The 24996-nt window shown below is 43.4% G+C and overlaps 1 protein-coding gene across 2 annotated transcripts in view; it reads right to left on the reverse strand.

The window, feature by feature from the left end:
* Positions 1-2442: 2442 nt before the first annotated feature.
* HDGFL3 (HDGF like 3) overlaps positions 2443-24996 on the reverse strand; it is an 89211-nt gene continuing 66657 nt past the window's right edge. Inside the window, exons 6-7 of one of the 2 annotated variants that reach the window (XM_029574816.1) lie at positions 18117-18204; positions 2443-3533 (exon numbers count right to left, since the gene is read on the reverse strand). In XM_029574816.1, the coding sequence (XP_029430676.1) occupies positions 18145-18204 (60 nt within the window). In that variant the 3' untranslated portion in view covers positions 2443-3533; positions 18117-18144. The remainder of the gene's footprint in view (positions 3534-18116; positions 18205-24996) is intronic. The other variant, XM_029574817.1, reaches the window with a different exon arrangement.

Genomic DNA, 24996 nt, shown 5'->3' on the forward strand with positions numbered 1-24996 from the left:
AATAGCAGTTGAATCCTCATGACTCCTCAGTATGGTAGAGGCCTCATTCTCACACACTCACCTCAACTGGAGCAGGACTCCGATCCGACAGAAATATCAGCATCAGCTCCTGCTGAGCGGTGATGTCATCTTCCCACACTGGGGCTAAAGCTGCTTCCTGCTCCAGCCCTTTCAACTCTGATCGTGAAGGAGCCTCATGCAGCTCCAGAAAGAATGAAACTTCAAAGTCAGGGAGGGCCAGCAGGGAACCCACCACAGTACAACCTCCAGTGATGTCATCCTGGACCTATTCATGGAGTGACTATCCCCCAGTCTGAGAACATGCCTATCCATGGGAGCCACCGGCAATGAAAGTGCAAATACTTTGGGGGAAGGTACGAAGCTTCCCTTTTCGTTTTCCAATGGAATAATTCCAGGAAAAAAATTGAGAAAACAAAATTCTAAATAGCTGCACCTAGTCTGAGCTTTATAACTATCAGCAGCCATTGACTCCCTGAGTTATAAATATTTTATATAAATAAAATAAAGTTATTCAGCTATAACTTACTCACCTAACTCAATATGTGGTAAACAGGACTACAATTACCTTTGACCTTAACCAGCTAAATTCAAAGAATACAGCCAGTTAAACAGGGACTCCTAAGGAAAAAAAACAAGCAGGCTGGTTGGCCCGATCCCACACCCCAGTGAAACAAATGTCCACCCTGTTGGTTGAACCCCCCCCCCCCCACCACCACCTTGCCTCTCAACATAGTGAGAAATGTTGTGGACCTATAGATCTGGCAACCCCCCCCCCAAATTGTAAAAATATACTGCAAACAAAAGGTCCACTGTAGAAACCCCCATATCACTTATGGCGGTTGGGAGATTAAAACAATTGTCTAGCTCCCTAAGCATCTAGCATGTTTATCAGTGTTGCTGGATGTGCCAGGAGCCAGATGATTGTCCTGAGCACCAGCCCTTGGAAAGGGCTTTGGCAGGAAGGTTTAGGGTTGGGTTGCAGGGGTGCTTTTGCAGAGCACCTTTATTTGCAGTATATTTTTGCAATTTGGTGGGGGGTGGGAGAGGAGGCTTTTTGGGCCTATAGGCCAGAACAATTTCTCATTATTTTGGGGAAAGGGGGAATTGGCTGCAATTTGTTTCACTGGGGTGGGAGGAGGGTGGAATTGGGCCAGTAAGCCCACTCCAGTTTTTTTTTTTGTTTTTTTTTTTTTAAATGGGAATACCTACTTAACTGGCTATATTCCTTGAATACAGCTGGTTAAGGTTAAAGTTATATGGCTTCATATACCTGGATAACTGAAAATTAGCTGACAATATTCAAATTTAGCTGGTTAGGTTTCCCTGTTATCCAGAGATTTACCTGGATAACTTTATTCAAGAAGATTCAGTGGGAGATTTATCCCACTGAATATCCCTGATACTTTATCCAACTAGATTTTGCAGGATAAGTTATACCTTTCAGTTTTTTTTGAAAACTGACTTTAATGGGTTTGCCTACTGCATGTTTAAGTACATTTGCTATTGCTGAGTTATATTTTTCTAAGAACTCCCCTCCCTCCCTTATCAGATAATGGGGCAAACATTTTCTGTATTTTATAATGCTTGCATTTGCAAAGTAATTCTATTACTTCAATCAAATTGTGCTAACATAGTATTAAACAGAAGCTAATTTTCTTTATTTTTAGGAAATAAAATGTCTTTTTTTGTGATAACCAGAAATGTTTGTCATGTCTGCATTTTTGTACATTTGTGGAATTTTACCTAAACAAACTGATTTCCTGAGTTGCATGGCAGATGTCAGATTAGAAGCTACAATGCTCAAAATGGGAAGAAGCTTGAAGCCTGTGCTGAAGTGTATTGTAGCTAGAGTACCAGAAGGAACTGTTTATTGCTTCAGACATAATTTGTTTGTATTTTTAAAAAAGTCTGGGACATGGTTGTGTCAGAGAAACATGTTATGAATTGAGTAGTCAAGTCACAACTTGAAATAAGACATAATTGTTTGAGTACCCGAGGGTACATTAGACCATTTTTTGGTTCACAGATGGGCATCATTGTTTTATTACATGAATTTTTTTTTTTATTTTTTGTGCAACATTTACTTCATCACATGTCCATGGGCTGTATTATTTACTTTTTTTTACCCATATGGCTGTCTTCTATATTCTGCAATAATTTTGGAGCACTGCAAACATTTCCTAACTTCTTCAAAATTCAGTGTCACTAATTTTTGTAATTCTCTTTGAAAATTATTTTTTTTAGCTTCTGCCCAAACATTATAGTAATGAATGTATCTCACTTGTGATTTCTTCTAATAGCATAAGTCAATAAGGACAGTGTTAATTCTTTAGTTGAATTCATATCCATTTGCTACATGTACACATATACATCAAGTCAAATGTGGCCTGTTCAGTTGTTTAGTCACAAGTACTTCCAATACACATTCCAATAAATTTATTCTGTAAAAACAATACAGTTTTATACAATAAATGTTTCAACTACAAACCTTGAGGAGTTGTTTCAAGGACAAGCATAACAAGGATCCATAAAACAAAAAAACAGACTAAAGATATGTATCCACAATAAAAGCTGGCATAAAAATAAATAAAATTATCTATTATCACAATAGCAACAGTAATGTACACAGATTAATGGTTTTGGAATGCTTAGTTACTAGTCTAGATTTATTTCCAAAGGAAAACCAAAGAACTAAAAGCCCATTTTTTTCAAGGCTTTCAATGTTTTAACATTCAGTCCAATTTTTGGATTCCCCTGGGGTTTTTATACTATAATACACAATAAAAGAAAAGTGTTCATTAGAATGATCAACCCATACTGGCATTGAGCAAATAACATCCTCTAACAAAATGGAAAATCATTTTCATGTTCTCCACAGCGAGGAACTAAGTCAAATAATGTGGTGTATATTGCATCATGAGCTTGAGAAGTATAGTAGACCCAGCATGATTATTAAACACAGGTAATTCATCTGCCTCTTTACCATTACATATGGTTTTTGTTATGCTGAGAAAAATTTTGCTTCCATATCATAAGCCGATCAAATAGCAAGAAAGAATAGCCATAAACCTGGTATATACTTGAATATGCAGCAGATTCTATTCAGGGCTGGCCTACTGAGAATTCTTATTCCCAAGCTTTACATTTTTTTTTAATGCTGTTCTATATATAGAAAAATGTAAGATAAGTTAATTGTTAGGTCATTTGCCTGTGGGTGTTTCACCTTTTTCTATGGGCAGAAAAGGTCTTTGACTATGTACATGGCTGTGCAGACTCTTCATAAATCTTAGCCATTGTTAAAGGGCAGCTTCATGCAAGGAAGGGTTTATCCCTCAGATGGGGGCACATTTTATTTTAGCAAAACACAACAGATAGGAATGTAATAATGTGCATACAAACTGAGACTGTTGATGGCAACATTGAATGTGTGGAGTCATATCAAATCCAAGATACTAGACACTCAAACATGTAACTTTCATGTGGTTTCCAAAGCACGCAGCATTCGGTTAAGTCTAGAAAAGAAAAGAAAATAAATTATTGCTGCAGTAAACACATAGTATTATACCTATCAAGCAGAAAATTTGCTTAAATATTCATGCTAGCTTCTTTCTTTTCATTGCCACATTACTTTGATACTTGGGTTGAATTATGTTTATGGAAAAATCCTTGCATTGCATTAACTATATCAATAATGCTCATCAGTGTACAGCTTGAAGCATTTAGTCCCTCTTCGCATCAAAAGTTTTGCTTGGGTTTAAATCATCTAAATTTCTTTTGCAAGTGGCTGTCATGCTATAGCTTGTTTCTACACTAAAAGTATGATAAACAATGGTTATCGACAATAGCTTTTCAGATCTCATGAGGCCAAGCTCCAAAGAAGCTTAGCAAACTGCTTTAACTAAACTGCCTTAATTCTAGGTGTAGGGGTGATACATTTTCTCATGTGTAAATATACAAGATATCAATATGATTTAAGTACTATCTTTTGAACTGCAGCCTTACAAATCAGGATCTTAAAGAAAGTTGGACCTACTATGCTGTGAGTAGTATATGAGCAAAATCCACATGGCAAATAGCAATAAATGCTTTATAATCAATTAAAAATATATCTAAATTGTTGATTCTCATTTTTAAGCTGATCTTCAATTCTACAGAATCGGTGGGGTTTGAACATTGTCATAAGATAATTTTGCCCTGATTTAATTTGCTTGTTTTATGTAGATTATAATATTAAAAATGACATCATACATGAATCAATCGGATACCATAATATGTGACTGTCACCTGTGCTCTCATTAAAAAAAACCGTTCTGAAATTGATACACATGCTCAGCATACTATAACACTTCTCTCTCTTGAGTCAAGTAATTTAGCACAAATATAAGGAGTCCTCCCATGGCAAGAAAAATCAAAACTCAATATATAGTTAAGGATCTATCACAAAAATGTGTTGATTTAATTCAAAAGCTAAATAGCCACATAGCTAAATTGTTGGAGCCTCAGCCTGTAGTCTTTTAAAGTTGTCAGTGATTCCCCTGAAGAAGAAGTCAATGAAACAAATTCTGTTTCGGGTTACCAGCTCAAACACAATAAGATATTGCATCAGGTTGTAATAAAGAAAGCTTCAAAAGATTTCAAGTTTTCAGTTAACTTTTAATTGTAAACATTAGTAACATACTGATCAGCATTATTTTATGCAGGACTGATGATTAAACCAGAGAACCTTTTTTGTTCCACTATTTATGAAGTCCAACGTTTTAACTCTGACTACTTACCTTTTGAATTAAAACAACAATTGCATTTCTTCCTGCTACACCAGTCCAATCTAGTCCTTACAGGTGGGTTGTTGCCCCTAACCAGCATATAGAGGCAGAGCACACTTGGTTCAGATGGACTGAACCAAATCACGGTGAACCTAGAAGATGTGGTAGACCTGATTGACAAACTGAAGAGTAGTAAATCACCTGGACCGGATGGTATACACCCCAGAGTTCTGAAGGAACTAAAAAATGAAATTTCAGACCTATTAGTAAAAATTTGTAACCTATCATTAAAATCATCCATTGTACCTGAAGACTGGAGGATAGCTAATGTAACCCCAATATTTAAAAAGGGCTCCAGGGGCGATCCGGAAAACTACAGACCGGTTAGCCTGACTTCAGTGCCAGGAAAAATAGTGGAAAGTGTTCTAAACATCAAAATCACAGAACATATAGAAAGACATGGTTTAATGGAACAAAGCATGGCTTTACCCAAGGCAAGTCTTGCCTCACAAATCTGCTTCACTTTTTTGAAGGAGTTAATAAACATGTGGATAAAGGTGAACCGGTAAATGTAGTGTACTTGATTTTCAGAAGGCGTTTGACAAAGTTCCTCATGAGAGGCTTCTAGGAAAAGTAAAAGTAGTCATGGGCTAGGTAGCGATGTTCTTTTGTGGATTACAAACTGGCTAAAAGACAGGAAACAGAGAGTAGGATTAAATGGACACTTTTCTCAGTGGAAGGGAGTGGGCAGTGGAGTGCCTCAGAGATCTGTATTGGGACCCTTACTTTTCAATATATTTATAAATGATCTGGAAAGAAATACAATGAGTGAGATAATCAAATTTGCAGATGATACAAAATTATTCAGAGTAGTTAAATCACAAGCAGATTGTGATAAATTGCAGGAAGACCGTGTGAGACTGGAAAATTGGGCATCCAAATGGCAGATGAAATTTAATGTGGATAAGTGCAAGGTGATGCATATAGGGAAAAATAACCCATGCTATAATTACACAATGTTAGGTTCCATATTAGGTGCTACAACCCAAGAAAGAGATCTAGGCGTCACAGTGGATAACACATTGAAATAGTCGGTTCAGTTTGCTGCGGCAGTCAAAAAAGCCTCTATATCGCCTCTATATCGCTCTATGGTGAAACCACACCTTGAATACTGTGTACAATTCTGGTCGCCGAATCTCAAAAAATATATAATTGCGATGGAGAAGGTACAGAAAAGGGCAACCAAAATAAGGGGAATGGAACAGCTCCCCTATGAGGAAAGACTAAAGAGGTTAGAACTTTTCAACTTGGAGAAGAGACGGCTGAGGGGGGGATATGATAGAGGTGTTTAAAATCATGAGAGGTCTAGAACGAGTAGATGTGAATCAGTTATTTACTCTTTCGGATAATAGAAAGACTAGGGGGCACTCCATAAAGTTAGCGTGTGGCACATTTAAAACTAATCAGAGAAAGTTCTTTTTCACTCAACGCACAATTAAACTCTGGAATTTGTTGCCAGAGGATGTGGTTAGTGCAGTTAGTATAGCTGTGTTTAAAAAAGGATTGGATAAGTTCTTGGAGGAGAAGTCCATTACCTGTTATTAATTGAGCTGACTTAGAAAATAGCCACTGCTATTACTAGCAATGGTAACATGGAATAGACTTAGTTTTTGGGTACTTGCCAGGTTCTTATGGCCTGGATTGGCCACTGTTGGAAACAGGATGCTGGGCTTGATGGACCCTTGGTCTGACCCAGTATGGCATGTTCTTATGACATCAACACCACTACTTAGAGGGAGCATAGTTGAGAAGGATCCAGTATTCTTCACTGGCAGTGCAGCAAGTTTTAGTCTGGCAGTGATGCAGGTGTAGGGCCAGACCACTGATTTGCCCAGCAGTGTGAGCCTGCTTAAGAGAGTTCCCAGTCCTAGAGGAGACTAGGTAGGAGGTTGTAATCTCTCCTTTAAAAAAAAAAAAAAAAAAAATCACTCTCTGCTGTGAGATTCCTTTTACTGTTGTCTCCCACCCCCATCCATCTGCAGCTGCCCTGAGATTTCTCTGGGAAAAAGATAAGGGGGACAAGAAGCCAAGACAGATAAAACAGGATGCATTTTTGCTTAGGATCTGCACCCAGCGTGACACTGTTATGACCTGCATCCAGGGTGACACTGGTGTGGCTAGCACTGGGGAACCCCCAGAAGGGCAGCACAGGATTTCTAGGCAGGGCAGAGAAAGGTCTTCTGCCTGAACCAGCCACCTCCCCCACAGGTTGAGCCCTTGGTGGCCAACAGAACTTAGGCTGTACTGGAGTTAAGCTGGGGCTGGAACTGGAAGCGCAGGCTGGTACTGAAGGAAAGGGTAAGGCTTGGGGCTTAAGACAAGGGCAGGGACTGAACGCAAGGGTAAGGCCTGAAACTGGAGACTAGCACTGGACAGGGCAGGTCAGAAAACACATAAAGGCCCATAGGCCACAGAGCAAAGCAAGATAACAGCTAGAAGGCCTAAAGGCCTCAGAGTAAGGCAAGACAGAACTAGAAGACCTTAAGGGCTAGGCAAGGCAGAGCAGGGCTAAGAAAGGAGCCAAACAGATTTGATGACAAGCCACCAGGTTATGAGAGGCAGGGCTAAATAGTCATGCTGAGTCATGGTCTCATGGTGGCTAGAGTGAGAGCAAAAGAGCTCTCATGGAACAAAAGTAGCTCCATGAGGACCTTGTTGGTGGGGAGGCTGACTTGTTACATGGGGCTGAAAGGTGATAGCATCTGAATGACTGACCTGCTCCCGTTGAGTATGTAAGTGCCTGCAATGGGGGAAGGACATGACTGGTCATGGTATTCTCCTTGGACAAGCAGGATGGTAGTCCTCACACATGGGTGACATCATCAAATGGAGCCTGGCATGGAAAATGTCTGTCAAAGTTTCTAGAACTTTGACTGGAACACTGAGCATAGCCAGCATGCCACTATCTGCATGGCCACATGGGGGCCTCCTTCAGTCTCTCAAGTTCTGGTTGCCTCCAGGAAGCTTTCAACTAGAAAGTCATACAACCTGAAGTGGTGGTGGTTTGCGGTCTGGTGTGAGCAGCACAAGTTGGACCCGTTTACCTGCTCCACCCCAAAGCTCTTGGACTACCTGTTGCACCTGTCGGAAGCTGGTTTAAAGACCAACTTGGTCAGAGTGCATCTCAGCACCATTGGGGCATATCATCACGGGGTGACTGATACGCCCGTCTCAGTACAATCTTGGTTGGGCAGTTCATGCGTGGTCTGCTTCAGTTGAAGCCCCCTATGTGTCCTCCACCTGTACCTTGGGACCTTAATGTGGTCTTGGCTTGCCTCATGAAGGACCTATTTGAACCTATGCACACATGTGACCTGAAATGTCATATTCTTGGTTGTGGTCACCTTAGCACGTCGGGTCAGTAAACGTATACTAAGTTCTTCCACGATAGGGTGAGTATGGAGAACCACCCTGAGTTCCTGCCTAAAGTGGTATCAGACTTCCATCTGAACCAGTTTATCGTCTTACCCACCTTCTTCCTGAGATCTCATGCACACCCAGGTGACTGGGCCTTGCATACATTGGATTATAAGAGGGCATTGTCATGCTATCTTGAGAAGATGGCAGGTCATAGACGGTCCACACAACTCTTCACCTGGTTTGACAAGAACAGACTGGGAGTTGCTGTAGCCAAGCACACCCTGGCTAGCGGATGGCATCTCGTTCTGCTATGTGCAGACAGGATTGCAGCTTGAGGGCTATATTAAGGCTCACTCCGTCCAGGCCCTGGCAATTTCGGTGGCTAATTTGTGAGCTGTCCCCATGACGGAGATTTGCAGGGCTGTACTATGGCTTTCTCTCCATACATTCACTGCTCCCTATTGCTTGGACAGAGTCAGCTGCCCGGATAGAAGTTTCGACCAATCTGCCCTCCATAACCTTTTTCAAGACTAAACCCAACTCTTCCGCCTAGGGCCCTGTTATTCGAGTTCAGGCTGTCTTCCTGTGTTACCAACAGCACCTAAGTTGTTGTGCCTGTTGGCACCTGTTGGTCCAATTCGTAAACAGCCTGCAGCTAGGTATTCACCCATGTGTGAGGACTACCATCCTGCTTGTCCTAGGAAAAAGAGTTGCTTACCTGTGACAGGTGTTCTCCTAGGACAGGATGTTCGTCCTCACGAAACCCGTCCACCACCCCGCGGAGTTGGGTTCTCATGCATTTTGTTATTTTTTTGCTCGTGAATTTTATGTTACGATACTGAACAGGGACCCCACATGGCCGCATGGATAGAGGCATGCTAGGCATGCTCAGTGTGCGAGTCAAAGTTCTAGAAACTTTGACAGAAGTTTTCCAGGACGGGCTCCATCTGATGATGTCACCCATGCGTGAGGACTAACATCCTGCTGTCCTAGGAGAACACCTGTTACAGGATGAAATGGAAGGAGAAAATTTTACCTATTAATTTTCTTTTCATTAATCCTGTTACACCAATATAGGACCCTAATGGAAAGTTGGACCTCTTTTGTTCATGGAAGCTGTGTCAATTGGATTTTGGTCACATTTTCTGTGTATGCTAGAGCATGGGCCTTGGGTCACTCTGTTCTTGCCCTGCTCCTTTCCTGCTCTTTGTCGTTACTTCCTTAGGGGACAGGTATCTGGATATCAGAGGATTTTCTTTCATTTGAACGTTAATCTGACTTTTTTTTCACTGCTTTGTCATGAGAGTACTGGATCTTTCGTGGCTGCACTACCTCTTAAGTAATGGCGATGATCTCACGAGAGAAGTTAGTGTGCTCTGCCTCCACCTGTTGGTATGGGTAAATAACCCATCGGTAAGGACTGGACTAGCAGCATTCATGGAAAAATAAACAGGTAAAAATTTCATTTTCAGGATTGATCCTTGATTATATATTCAGCTCACTTAGTAACACTGGAGGCCTGCTAGAGCAAATGTTAAGTCTTCACAACTCATTCCCTCATAGTCTAAGCTTGCCCAGGTACATGTAGAATTGTTTCTAGTTATTTTTAAAGCCCACCCCTTGCTTGTTCATTCAACCTAGGGGCTTTCTCTGATGAAACTGTTCAGCACGTTCATAAAATTTCAGACCTCATTGCTGGGGAGAGGATCACGTGTGCATACTGTACACTGCTGGCTGACAAATGTTGGCCAGAGGATCATACAATTAATTGTGAACTTGGAAACAAAAGGAAGATATAATTGTGCTGCAAGCATATATATGTTGTTAAAAGATTGGAAATCTTAAATGGGTATGAAATATGTAAACCTTATCTTCAAACTTTTCATTATAACATTCAGATGTGTAGTGTTCGTTACTCACTATAAATCCTACTGCTGGTAATACCCTTATCACAGATATATATAGCTGCAACTCCTTAAAAACCCTGTAGGAAATGGTGTAAATCCATAAAATTTGTACCTACTTGGCCACTGGTATTTTTTCTAGGCCTTTTATAATGAAAGATGCTTCCCATATTTCAGAGCGGAACAACTTTTGTTACTGAGTAGAAGTATCTTTCAGAGTTTTGTCTCTTTTATGCACTGGTTTCTTTCATATTTTCACATTTGTTTTAGTTAAGAGATGCAGCTTTTATGCCCATATCCCACAGTAGTGCAGCAGGAGGGAAAAATGAGCAGACAGGATGGGCTTTGTCATTGTCTATTTTTGTGTCCGGTGAGGCTATGTGAGGATTATGATAACAATTAGCATAGCGCTACCCTAACCTACTTAGATCCACTGTTGTGGGAGCAGCTAAGTAAGTGGCACTTTCAAAACCTTTAAGCTCACTCAAGAATACAATAAAAATCAGAAATAGAGGATGTTTTAATGATTTAGGATCTGGTCCATCAAGGTATTTCCTCATCAATACAGAATAGGGAAAAAAGTATTAACACATTAGCCCCTATGTAATAAGTATTTTTCTGTTGGCATAAAAAGGCCTGATTTACCAAGCTCTTCTCCCATAGTTCAGTGGTTCCCAACCTTTTTGGTGTTTGGGTTCATTTTATTGTGGCAAACTATCACCTCCTTCCCTCTCCTCCCACTTCCTGGCATAATCACCACCACCTTCCCTCTCCCCTACTCCTCTCCTAACTCCTGCCATCACCTGGCGTAATTACCCTTCCTTTCCTCATCTCCCTTCCTTCTCCCCCCCAGCATCACTACCTTTTCTCTTCCTACTCCCCCCTTATTCCCATCTCCCAGCATCAGCATCACCTTCCCTTCTTTAATCCCCTGCTATAATTATTACTTCTTTCCATCCCTTGACATCACCTTCCTTTCCCTAACCCCCTGGCCTCATCACCTCTTCCCCTTTTCTCTTCCTCCCCCACCATTACATTCTCTTATCCCAGGACAAGCAGGATGCTAGTCCTCACATCATTGGGTGACATCATTGATGGGAGCCCTATTGCGGAAAACTTTGTCAAAGTTTCTAGAAACTTTGACAGACTGGCACTCTGAGCCCACTGAGCATGCCATGATATTCTCAACCACAGGGGTCTCCCTTCAGTCTTCGTTTTTCCTCGCTGCTGTTGGCATCACGGAGCAGGAGCCTGTGTGAGTTTCTCACAAATTGTCTGACTAAAATCAGATTTAAAAACATTTATTCTCTCCCATATCGGGGTCTCTCGTGTTACCACCGGCTGGTAAGTAAATTTAGTCTCTTTTTTACTCTTTGGAGTAAAAATAATTTTTCTCTCATTTTCATCTACGGCTGTCGGTGAAAATGTGTCCTCTTCTGATACCCGTGGCCATAAGACAACAAACAGTGGAAGTCCTTCAGTTCGTGGACCCTTCAGAAGAAGTCTTGGCCATCCCTGTCCACGAAGTTCTGCTAGACTTACAGCACAGACTCTGGGAGCATCCATACTCAGTACCATCCATAAATAAGAGAGTGGACACCACTTATTTAGTACAATCTGTCCCTGGATACCAGAAATCGCAACTGCCACATCAATGACTTCAAAGGGGCGTGGGATAAACACTGTGGATCCATCAAGTCTAGAGGACGTGAATGAAGAGAGGGTGGCTCGCGGGAATGAAGGCTACTACCTGGAGATAATACCCTTATTCAATATACATACACACGGTTAATGAGACTCCAACATTGCTCTAAGCTTCAACGGTAAGAGGAAATGTGGAAAAAAAAAAGGATTTGCATTCATAAAAAAGCGGGGTGTAGCTTGCTTGTTACGGCGGTTACTACCCCCAAACCAAATAAGCCTGATACTTTACTTTCAATGCATATCTAGCAAAGCTCTTTGCTTCAACAGCAGGGGAGAAGGTCTGATACTTCACTTCCAACGCATAGCCAGCATAGCTCTCTGCTTCAACGGCAGGGGAGAAAGTCCGTTACTTCACCTTCAACGCATAGCCAGCATAGCTCTCTGCTTCAACGGCAGGGGCAATGTAGAAAAGAGTATCTATATATATATAGACAACAACCAACAAGGACTAAATTACATAGTCGAGTAAACAAAAGCATGGGTGTAGCTTGCTTATTGATGCGGTTACTACCCCTAACTAAGCTAGATATTCAATTAGATGCAGTTCCAACACTGCTCTCTACATTAATGGTGGGGTGGAAGGGAAATAAAACTAAAAGGTACTAAGAGCCAAGCGTAACAAGTAAGAGGGAAAAAAAAAGTGCATAGCTTGCTGGGCAGACTGGATGGGCGGTTTGGTCTTCTTCTGCCGTCATTTCTATGTTTCTATATGTTTCTATGTAATCAGTTGTTGTGGAGTCTGCACTCCTCCACTCCTCCAGCCAAGGATCACAGATTCCTGGACTCCTTGGGCAGGAAAATCTATCAAGGGGCCATGCTCAATACAAGGATTGCGTCATATCAGTTATATATGACGCAATACCAGAGAAACCTGTGGAAATAGATGCAAGATCTCTCAAATTCGTTACCACAGCAGTATCAAGAAGCAGCTCAAACCATAATACACAAAGGGCTTGAAGCTGGTAAGCACGAAGTCCAAGCCGCTTACAACAATTTTGAAACTGCTTCCAGAGTAGCGACCTCGGGCATAAGTGCACGTCGCTGGGCATGGCTTAAGGCCTCAGACCTCAGGCCCAAGAAAAATTGGTTGATTTGCCATGGGTAGGGGACAACCTTTTTGGCTCAAAGGTGCAGGACGCTGTGGCCCAGTTGAAAGAACACACAGAAACCTTGCGTCAACTGTCGTCAGTTCCACAGGACTCTGCTGCATCTTCATCTCACCGCCCTCCTAGGAAGGAATCTCGAAGGCCTTATTACCCTCCAGCATCAAGGGGCAGATCTTCGCGTCCGCAGCAAAGATCTCAGCACAGGCAACCTAGAGCTGCTAGGCATCAACCTCCACCGCAGACGGGACTGGCTGCAGGCTTTTGAGGCCATCACCAGAGACCAAAGCCATCTCCACAACCCACAACCGGAGCTACCAGTAGGAGGCAGAGTCTCCTCCTTTTACAACCATTGGATACAAATAACAGACTCTCAATATCATCTCGAGGTTATCAACTCAATTTTCTCTCCATTCCAAGAGATTCTCCTCCAAAACCTCTTCCACTAAGCAAAAATCACATAATTCATCTACAAGCAGAATTATCCACCCTTCTGAGAGCCAGTGCTGTAGAGCCGGTGCCCCAGACTCAGCAGGGCAGAGGATTCTACTCCCATTATTTCCTCATTCCAAAGAAAACCGGAGGCCTATGTCCCATCCTAGACCTCAGAAATTTCAACAAATTTCTGAAGAAAGAAAAGTTCAGGATGGTTTCTCTAGACACCATGCTTCCACTTCTGGATCTACAAGACGCTTACGCTCACATTCCAATATTCCCTCCTCATCGCAAGTATCTGCGCTTCCTGGTGGGTCATCAACATTTCCAATATAGAGTACTACCATTCGGACTCGCTTCAGCTCCCAGAGTATTCACCAAATGCCTGGCAGTAATAGCAGCACACTTACACAAGGAAAGTGTCCACGTCTTCCCTTATCTGGACGACTGGCTAATCAGGAGTCAATCACAACAAGGAGCAATAACTTCTCTCAATCGAACAATTGCTCTACTTCACTCCATGGGATTTCTCATCAATTATCAAAAGTCCCACCTCATTCCGTCTCGCCTGCTTCAATTCATTGAAGCAGAATTGAACACCATCCTCTCAAAAGCCTTTCTACCCGACGATCGGGCAGAGACACTTTCCCTATTGGCAAACTTGCTACACTCAAAGAAACAAGCAACAGCTCATCAGTTTCTGACCTTACTAGGTCACATGGCCTTCACAGTTCATGTCACTCCTATGGCAAGATTAGCCATGAGAATAACCCAATGGACTTTAAGATCACAATGGATCCAAGCCATTCAACCATTGTCCTCTCAAATTCAAGTAACCCACCAGCTGCGTTCCATCTCTACTTTGGTGGGCACACAAGGACAACTTGCGCAAGGGCCTGCCCTTCCAACAACCAGTCCCTCATAACTTTAACTACAGATGCATCCACCTTAGGTTGGGGAGCTCACATAGACAATCTCCAAACCCAAGGTACTTGGACAAAACTCGAAGCAACGTTTCAAATCAATTTCTTGGAACTTCGAGCTATACATTATTCACTGCATGCGTTCAAGGACTGCCCTTCACACAAGACTGTTCTCATTCAAACGGACAATACAGTAACCATGTGGTACCTAAACAAACAAGGAGGTAAGGGCTCGTATCTCCTTTGTCAAGAAGCCACACAGATTTGAGGCTGGGCCTTGACACTCAATGTTTCTCCAGGCTACTTATCTGACAGGCATTCACAACGTAGTGGCAGATCGACTCAGTCGTCAGTTCCAACCACATGAGTGGTCCCTGGATCCCTTAGTAGCGACCAGGATATTTCAATGTTGGGGACAACCAACAATAGACCTCTTTGCATCACACCTGAATCACAAAGTGGACAAGTTCTGCGCTCTGCACAGACAACCAGCCAGCCAAGGACACCTTTGCTTGCCCTTGGAACTCAGGCCTTCTATTCACGTATCCTCCGATCCCACTCATAACCAAAACTCTAGTGAAGCTTTGGCACGACAAAGGGTCCATGATACTCATAGCCCCGTATTGGTCTCGACAAGTATGGTTTCCCACACTTCTAGACCTCTTGATCAGAAAACCAATTCGCCTGGGTGTAGCTCCCACTCTCATAACTCAGGATCAGGGTTGGTTGCGCCAGCCAACCCTCAATCCCTATCCCTGACAGCATGGATGTTGAAAGCTTGATCTTACAACCACTCAGTCTTTCAACCAATGTATCTCAAGTGCTTATAGCTTCACGTAAACCTTCAACACGAAAGAATTATTCTTCAAAATGGAATAGGTTTACTTTGTGGTGCATGCAAAAGAGTACTGACCCTTTCTCCTGCCCCACAACTTCTCTGCTGGACTATTTATGCCATCTGTCGGATTCTGGTCTCCAGACTTCATCTGTCAGAGTACACCTAAGTGCAATCTCAGCTTACCATAATAAGATGGGAGATGCACCAATCTCCACACAACTTCTTGTCGGTAGATTTATGAGAGGTTTAATTCAACTTAAACCACCAATTCGGCCACCAGTCACAGAATGGGATCTGAATCTGGTCTTAACAAGACTCATGCGTTCTCCTTTTGAAGCCATGACTTCCTGTGATCTTAAATTTCTCACATGGAAGACTATCTTCTTCATAGCCATTACATCGGCTAGAAGGGTTAGTGAGTAACAAGCACTTGTCACATACTCACCCTATACAAAATTCCTACATGACAGAGTGGTTCTCCGGACACATCCAAAACTCCTCCACAAGGTAGTTACGGAATTCCATTTGAACCAATCCATAGTTTTACCCACATTCTTTCCAAGACCTCATTCTCACCAAGGAGAACGGGCCTTACATACCTTGGACTGTAAGTGTGCGCTAGCATTTTACTTAGACCGCACTGCAGTTCACAGGAAATCCACGCAACTCTTTGTATCTTATGATCCAAACAAACCGGGAAAAGCAGTGGGTAAACATACTCTCTCCAATTGGCTAGCAGATTGCATACAGTTTTGCTATGAAAAAGCAGGCCTTTCTCTCCAAGGGCGAGTAAAGGCACATTCAGTAAGAGCAATGTCAGCCTCAGTAGCACACTTTCGTTCAGTGCCAATTCTTGACATCTGTAAAGCAGCAACATGGAGTTCTCTTCACACCTTTGCAGCTCATTACTGTTTGGGCAAAGAAGGATGACAAGATTCAGCTTACGGACAATCTGTCTTAAAGAACTTGTTTCCAGTATAATCCCAACTCCTTCTACATCCAACCTGCTGTGATCTTCGGCTGCCTCATTTTCACCAACAATACTTCAGTGTTGCTTCACTACAAAATGACTCAGGCTCTAGCTTGCTAATCACCCATATGTGAGGACTAACATCCTGCTTGTCCTGGGATAAAGCAAAATTGCTTACCTTGTAATAGGTGTTATCCCAGGACAGCAGGATGTAGTCCTCACGAAACCCACCCACCACCCCGTGGAGTTGGGTCCGATATGTTTTATTATTTATTTTTTGCTAAAGCTTACTGCTACATACGAGACTGAAGGGAGACCCCTGTGGCTGAGAATATCATGGCATGCTGGGCATGCTCAGTGGGCTCAGAAAGTTTTCCACAATAGGGCTCCATCAATGATGTCACCCATACGTGAGGACTACATCCTGCTGTCCTGGGATAACACCTATTACAAGGTAAGAAATTTTGCTTTCCCTTCACTTTTCTCCAACCCCTTGGCATCATCACCCTTCCTATCTTCTCTTCCCTTTCCCTTCAGCCCCTGCCATAATCATCACCACCTCCTCCCTTCCATCTCTGGTGTCACCTTGTCTTCCCTCACTCTCCCTTCACTCCCTGCCATCATCACTATTTTCCCTTCCCTCTCCCCCCATACCCTCGGACACATTCCTCTCTCTCTACCCACATATCCCTTGCCATATTCAGCTGTCCCATCATTCCCCTGTACCCCCCAAAATCTCCTGGTACTGGATGAAGTCTGTATAGCACTTAGCTAGTGCTGCCTCTTCCTTCTCTGCCAGCTTCTCTCTGCATTTGGAAATGGACGAAGCCAGCAAGACTGCAGGCTCCCATGCAGTTTCAAATACAGAGGATAAGTGACATAGGTGGAAGCAGCAGATAGATCCGGCTCTCCCCCCCCCACCCCCGATGGGAGGGCATCCTGCAGGCCAGGAAGAAAAGAGAAAACAACGACTGCTGCTGCTTCAACTTTTCTTATTGGGCTCTTCTTATGGTACACCTGCTCCCCAGCCCCAGCACACGCGTTGGGAAACACTGGCAAAAATAGCTTTAGTATATAGGTTCCTTAGTTTGCTATAACTAATTTTATTTAATAGTACTATTGTTTTAGGACACAGTAAACATGCTATCCAACAGTGTCCCAAAGTCACTTCATGTCCTTTTGAGATTTCCATATAGTGCTCCCTCTGTTGCCTCCTGAAAAAAAGTGCTAGGTAGGGAGAGAGCAGTTTTGGATCGTTTAAATTAGGAACCCATACACCTCATACAATGGAATGGCACAGATGCAGTGGGGTCATGAGGAGTTCTCAACTCCAGTCATGAAGGGCCACAAACAGGTTTAGTTTCCAGAGTAACCCACATGTGTTTGGATGAAGGGTGTGCCAATATCGGATGAATACTTATTGTGGACATTCTGAATACCAAGTCGGACAGAGAGAATGCCCAGGACTGGGGGATCTTCTGAGGTTCCTTCCAGTACCATTTTCTAAAATTCTAAAGAAAAATTACCAGGGGTGAGAAACAATGGCCTCAAGGAACTCAACTGTACACAATCCCATCTTACAGTATGTAGACGGGATCCTATACCTATACTTGGCCTGATGCAGACAATGCAGATTTACTTCAAGAGAGAAAGCCAAATAAAAGTTTAAGTTCTTTGGTATAACTTCCCCCCCCCCCCCTCCCCCATATTGTATTGTGAGGAATTCCTGTCGTGGGTGTATGCATGGATATATGTAAAATATAAGGGCCCTGTGTCTTTTCTGCACAGATAAATACAGTGCAGTGAACACAACAGACTATGCAGTAACTGTTATTTAAGTGCTCCTTAGAATAATCTGTTCTGTTATTTTACCTTCCACATACATTCCGTTTCATCTTCCAAATCAAGCAACAGAATATTATGTTAGATGCCTTTCACTCATGGGTAACAAAGGCAGCTAACGACTCTGCAGTTTTTGCATGTGCTTTAGGATTAAAATTATGCCGGTATTTGACTTTCGTAGCTGTATGCTCACCAAAATCTTGCCCATGTGCCACTAAGCATTATAATTTTTCTTTAGGCTCTGAGCATTTCTTACGGACCCCAATTCTTGAATGGACATTCTGCAGGAAAATCACAGAACATCCATATAAAACTTTGTTCAGTTGATCAGAGTCCTTGATAAGAGTACTTTTCACTGTGGACAAAACCAGGGCACTTTATCCTTTTATCACTCATGTCAGTCTCTAACAGCTGAAATATAGGATGCTGTTTGAAATAATGGGAATGAAAATTAAAACAATTCAAGATCAGAGTAAGGGGTTCATCATTACTACAGTATGTTGTTACCCATGTTAGTCTCCTAATAAAGCTAACCTTAGCAACTAGCCTCAACTACGTGACATCCGTATCAAAGTACCAGAATCTTTGGCATATAATTTTATTTCTGTCTCTTAGGCTCAAGAAAATACCTGTTAATAACCTAAATTAAATACATGTATAGTCACACACACATATATACACACAAATAGCTCAAGTGATGCTGAAATTTAAAGAGAGATGAAAACTATTCATTTGACTTAAGATGCTCTCTATCTAGCTGTGCAATAATTAAGATCCAAATGCAGCATAAATAGGCACCAGTTGTACACTGTTTAAATTCTTAATATAGATAGATTGGAAAATGATTTCATAAATGCACATATTTTATACATCACAAAAACCTTTCACTCTACCATTTGGCCTGTACTATTGATTTGCTAGAATACGTATGCAAATTTTGTACTATAAACTTGGGTACATGTGTCAGAACTGGCATACCTATGCGTCCCACTGGAAACTACTTCAGCGAAGGCCCTGACGAGTGCAGGCGCTTATGAAGGACCGCGGACATGTCCTGCGATCTATAAGTAGTTTGCTGGTGAATAGCACCATTCCTGACTCCCCAGTTGCCCACAGGTGTCCAGCACCCGGGGGCGCCGATGCCCGAAGGTACGGACCAGTGAAACCATGAGTGTCTGCAAGGAGAGGCTCTGCAGTCCCCCCGACAGGTCATCAATGTCAAAAGGAACTGATGACCGCCAGTGCTGTCAGCAATTCCCTTCAGTTCACCGATTCGTCTGGTTGGGTCGATGCTGTGAGCTTGATGATCGCGCAAGCAGTACGGCTGATGAGAACCTCGCTAGCGACCATTAATATTGACGGTGTACACATTTTGGCAGGGAATCCAACTCCGGGATCATCAGCTGGATAGACAGCTCTGAGGCTCCCAGTGCTCTGCGGTGGACACCTCACAGGAGCCCCGAGGGCACTGGGACAATGCGGACAAGTGCACCAGGGTGCTGAGTAGATGGCTACCCTTGCGCTCGATCTGCAAGAGGCCAAGAGCCTTTGCACCCCCGAGGGCTGCCGGGTCATATGGGGCTTCAGAGAGTTTCGGTTGTTTTTTTTCCACACCGATGGAAACTGTGTGGTTTTCATCCTAGAGTCTCTTATTTACATGTCTGGGTCCAGAAGGATCTGGAACCACAGTTTTTGTCAGAAACCCTGCTTGTACTGTTTCCATGATGCACAGTTGCTTCTGCTTGCACTCGCATCACTCCCCTGCTACACATAAGGGTTTGTGTCTCAGTCTTTTTCTTGGTAGAACCCAACTCTTCTCCAGCTTGCAGGCAAAGGAGGGAGGTAGTGCTCCCAGCACTGTGCGGTATACTGCCGTGTCCTGCTCAGATAGCCTGGAGCTATGTATTCACCTATGTGGGAGGACTACCATCCTGCTTGTTCCTAGGAGAAGTAGTACATACACAAAAGAGAATTATAATGATCATATAACAACAACTGTATAATATGATACAACAAATATTTATTATTAAACCAACCATGTAAACATCTATAACCTTAAAAATATCAGTTACTAGTCACTCACCATTCATACACATTAAAAAACTCCACTAATGACACGATATATTTCTTACAATCCATCACATTAAAGTGCAAATGCAATATTTCACAAATTTTCAATTAAGAAACACTTTTCTTCACAGAGTTTCCAATATATTTAAATACAAGCATTTGTTATATTTTTTTTATAATCTCTAACAATTTGTGATAAGAGTGGCGCTAATTTTATGCGCTCACACTGCGCTGTTCACAAAATCTCCACCGCTTCTTGATTTTTACCCGGGGAATGAACCCTCAACTCCATTCACATTCATATAGTCCAACAACGGATCCTCGTTTCACCCACAGCTGGGCTTCATCAGGGACGTGTTTGTAATCAATGCAGGATATCACCTGTTACAACACTGAAACTCTCAATTCAAACGGTGTATAATCAGCAAGGCTTTTATATCTATTATAATTGCAGCGTCTCCAAAAGAGCTCAAACGCTTTCCTCCAACGGACCACTCTCAGGTGTCAACCAAAACGTAATCACATCCCTGATGAAGCCCAGCTGTGGGTGAAACAAGGATCCGTTGTTGGACTATATGAATGTGAATGGAGTTGAGGGTTCATTCCCCGGGTAAAAATCAAGAAGCGGTGGAGATTTTGTGAACAGCGCAGTGTGAGCGCATAAAATTAGCGCCACTCTTATCACAAATTGTTAGAGATTATAAAAAAAATATAACAAATGCTTGTATTTAAATATATTGGAAACTCTGTGAAGAAAAGTGTTTCTTAATTGAAAATTTGTGAAATATTGCATTTGCACTTTAATGTGATGGATTGTAAGAAATATATCGTGTCATTAGTGGAGTTTTTTAATGTGTATGAATGGTGAGTGACTGGTAACTGATATTTTTAAGGTTATAGATGTTTACATGGTTGGTTTAATAATAAATATTTGTTGTATCATATTATACAGTTGTTGTTATATGATCATTATAATTCTCTTTTGTGTATGTACTATTGAAAAATAGAGAAGATTTTTTAAGAGTCCCTACGTATTGTTTGCCATATGTTCCTAGGAGAAAGCAGAATTGCTTACCTGTAACAGATGTTCTCCTAGGACAGCAGGAACCCTCCTGCCTCCCCGAGACTTAGTTTCGCCATGAATTAGCTATATCATGGACTGAGGGACTCTGCCTATGGGGCAGGGTTATCACTACAACTGCACATGCTCAGTAGGGCATGCTGAAAGCTCTAGAATCTTTGAGATCAAAGTTCCATGCCGGGCTCCATCCGATGATGTCACCCATATGTGAGGACCAACATCCTGCTGTCCTAGGAGAACACCTGTTACAGGTAAGCAACTCTGCTTTCCTGGTAGGGTACAAAACCAAAATTCAGGACTGGGTTGCACACTGGGTTTGCAACATAATCTTGAAATGTACATAAAACGACGGGCTTGGCATCCTGTTGGTGCATAGAGTTATAGCAAAACTGCTGCTTGTTGCCAGTATCTGGTGAATTTCCCTCCTTTTTTCTGCAAACAATCAAAGAAAACCTAATTCCCTTTTGGAATGCTAACTTAAAATAAAATCTCTAACAGAGGCAGAGCTAAGCCCTTTTGCTTCCTGCAGCAATTCTGGCCAGTGAGAGTCTGGGAACAGAATAATGGGATTTGAGCAAACTGTCAGAACACTAGCTCTCCCCAGTACTTAAATGCAAGAGTATTTATTTCTAGGACACAAGCTTATTTACAATTAGTACCACACTTAATCCAACAGTCCATTGCTCACTGTGAATATTTGTTCAGGTCTGATCATTCTAGGTTGCTTCAGCAGCATTCCAGTTTAGGAACCAGCTCCACCATGCAGCCTTTAACCATTAAGTGGCCTGAACACTGGGCCTTTCGCTGCAACCCCTTCTTAAGCCCAAAGACCAATCCAGATTCTGGGAAGCAGGGCAGCGTCGCAGGCTGACACTGGTCTGAGATGGCCTCACGGGCCAATGCAAGAAGATACGTGTTAAAACGGGTGCTCGTATCGAGTGCCTGTTTTCCTAACATGTGCACAGCCATATCTCCTAGGCGCCTGATTGGAGAAATTACTTACCTGATAATTTTGTTTTCCTTAGTATAGACAGATGGACTCAGGACCATCAGTATAGTGTACTCCTGATAGCAGCTGGAGACGGATCAGATTTCAAGATGTCAGTCCTAGTACATATACCCCTGCAGGAAGTGCAGCTCTTCAGTATTCTCCTCGAAAAGCATTGTGGATATATGTATGACTGAATAATTTGAATAACTTGATTACTTTATAACTTGGATAACTTGCTTAACTTTATAACTTGGTTAACTTGATTAATTTGAACTGGTTGAATTGGCTATAGCTGGAGATTGCCAGTGCCCTCAACCGAGAAGTGTCAACACCTGGTAGGATGGGTGTCCTATATGAAGGAAAGCATGGCTTACCCTTCAATCACTCGCTCCCGGGGATGTCCTCCGAGAATTCCATGAGTAACGGCAGCCGTGGGTGGGATGCTGAGTCCATCTGTCTACACTAAGGAAAACGAAATTATCAGGTAAGTAATTTCTCCATTTCCTAGAGTGTAGCAGATGGACTCAGGACCAATGGGATGTATAAAAGCTACTCCCAAACCGGGTGGGAGGCTGCCCGTGACCCACTTAGTACTGCCCTTGCAAATGCTATGCCCTCCCGAGCCTCAACATCCAGGAGGTAAAACCTGGAGAAGTTGTGGATGGAGGACCATGTCGCCACCCTGCAGATCTCGGCGGGTGACAGCATCTTGGTTTCCGCCCAGGACACTGCCTGGGCTCTAGTAGAATGGGCCTTGACTTGTAAAGGCGGTGGCTTGCCTGCTCCTACGTAGGCCGCCTTGATGACTTCTTTGATCCAGCAGGCTATGGTTGCTCGCGAGGTGGCTTCCCCCTGCTTCTTCTTGCTGTGAAGGACAAATAGATGGTCCGTCTTTCAGATTCCGACCTTTCCAGGTATCGGACTAGGAGTCTGCCGAAGTTGAGATGGCGTAGACTTCAAGCCTCTTCCGAACTCTTATGCTCATCTGGCGATGGTAGCGAGATGGTAGAGAGACATCACTTTGGGGAGGAACGACGGAACTGTGCGTAACTGGATAGTTCCTGGGGTGAGTCTGAGGAACTGCTCTCGGCAGGACAGTGCTTGTAGCTCGGATATACGATAGGCTGAACAGACTGCCAGCAGGAAGGCTGTCTTCAATGTTAATAGTCGGAGAGACAGGCCGCAGAGAGATCTGAAGGAGATTCCTGCTAGGAAATCTAGAACTAGGTTGAGGTTCCAAAGAGGCACCGGCCACTTTAGGGGTGGTCGGATGTCCTTGACTCCTTTCAGGAAGCGGGAGACATCCGGGTGAGAGGCTATGCTGCCGCTCTCGATCTTGGTTCCATAGCATGACAATGCAGCCACCTGTACCTTGATGGAGTTGAGGGTCAATCCCTTCTGTAGGCCGTTCTGCAGGAATTCCAAAATCATAGGAATTTTGATGATGTCATGGTCCTCGCACCAGGCTTCGAATACTCTCCAAATCCTCATGTAGTTAGGGATGTGGAGAACTTGCGTGCTCGGAGTACGGTGTCAATTATTGCCCCCACGTATCCGCTCCTCCTTAGGCGAGTCCTCTCAATGGCCAGACCGTAAGAGAGAATTGAGCTGGATCCTCGTGGAGGATCGGTCCCTGTTGGAGCAGGTCTCTGTGTGGAGGTAGCGGCAGGGGGTTCCCTGCCAGCAGTCTTCGCATGTCTGCATACTACGGTCTTCTTGGCCAGTCCGGGGCCACTAGAAGTATTGGTCCCCTGTGGTGTTCTCTCTTGTGGATGATCGCACCCAATAGGGGCCATGGCAGGAAGGCGCATAACAGAGTCTCCTGTGGCCAGGCCTGTACCAGGGTATCGATTCCCTGGGACTGGGGTTACCGCCTGCGGCTGAAGCAACTGGGTACTTGGGTGTTGGACCGGTTTGCCAGAAGGTCCATGGTTGCTGTTCCCCAACGGTTTACTATCAATTGGAATGCTGTGGTCGACGGCTTCCATTCTCCTGGATCTAGACTTTCTCTGTGAGGTAGTCCGCCGCGACTGTGTCTTTCCCGGCAATGTAGACGACTGAGATCTCTTGAAGATTCACTTCCGCCCATGACATTAGGAGGTCTATTTCCAGAGACACCTGCTGGCTTCTGGTTCCTCCCTGACGGTTGATGTAGGCCACTGTTGTGGCGTTGTCCGACATTACTCTTACCGCTTTGTCTTGGAGTCTGTGACCGAACTTTAGGCAGGCTAGTCTGACTGCCCGGTCTTCTAGGCGATTGATGTTCCATTGCCCTTGGCTGGTTAGCTCCTGGCAATGTGCTCCACATCCTTGTAGGCTGGCATCCGTGGTGAGTAGGATCCAGATTGGTAAGAATAGTCTCATTCCCTGGCTCAGATGGGCTTCTTGTAGCCACCATCGTAGTTGGGCCCGAAGTCTGTCCAGGAGCTGAAGCCGTACGGTGTAGTTCTGGGACAGTGGATTCCATCGTGATAGTAGTGAGCGTTGTAGGGGTTTCATGTGAGCTCGTGCCCATGGGACTACTTCCAGTGTGGATGCCATGAGGCCGAGAACTTGTAGGTAATCCCATGCTGTGGGGCGAAGTTTGCTCAACAGGGTTCGTAACTGGGCCATCAGTTTTGATCTCCTTGTCGGTGTCAGGATGACCTTGGCTTGTTTGGTGTCGAACCAGACTCCCAAGTATTCTAGAGATTGGGAGGGCTGCAGGCAGCTCTTGTTTGTGTTGACCACCCACCCGAGGCTCTCCAGTAGAGTTTTGACTCTGTTGGTTGCCTGGTGGTTTTCTTCTGGGGATTTTGCTCTGATTAGCCAATCATCTAGAGTGTTGCTGCCACCACCACTATGATCTTGGTGAACGTCCGGGGTGCAGTGGCTAACCCGAAAGGTAGTGCCCGGAACTGGTAGTGACGGTCCAGGATCGAGAAGCGTAGA

The sequence above is a fragment of the Rhinatrema bivittatum genome, chromosome 13 (assembly GCF_901001135.1).
Source record: "Rhinatrema bivittatum chromosome 13, aRhiBiv1.1, whole genome shotgun sequence".
NCBI classification, from domain to species: Eukaryota; Metazoa; Chordata; class Amphibia; order Gymnophiona; family Rhinatrematidae; genus Rhinatrema; species Rhinatrema bivittatum.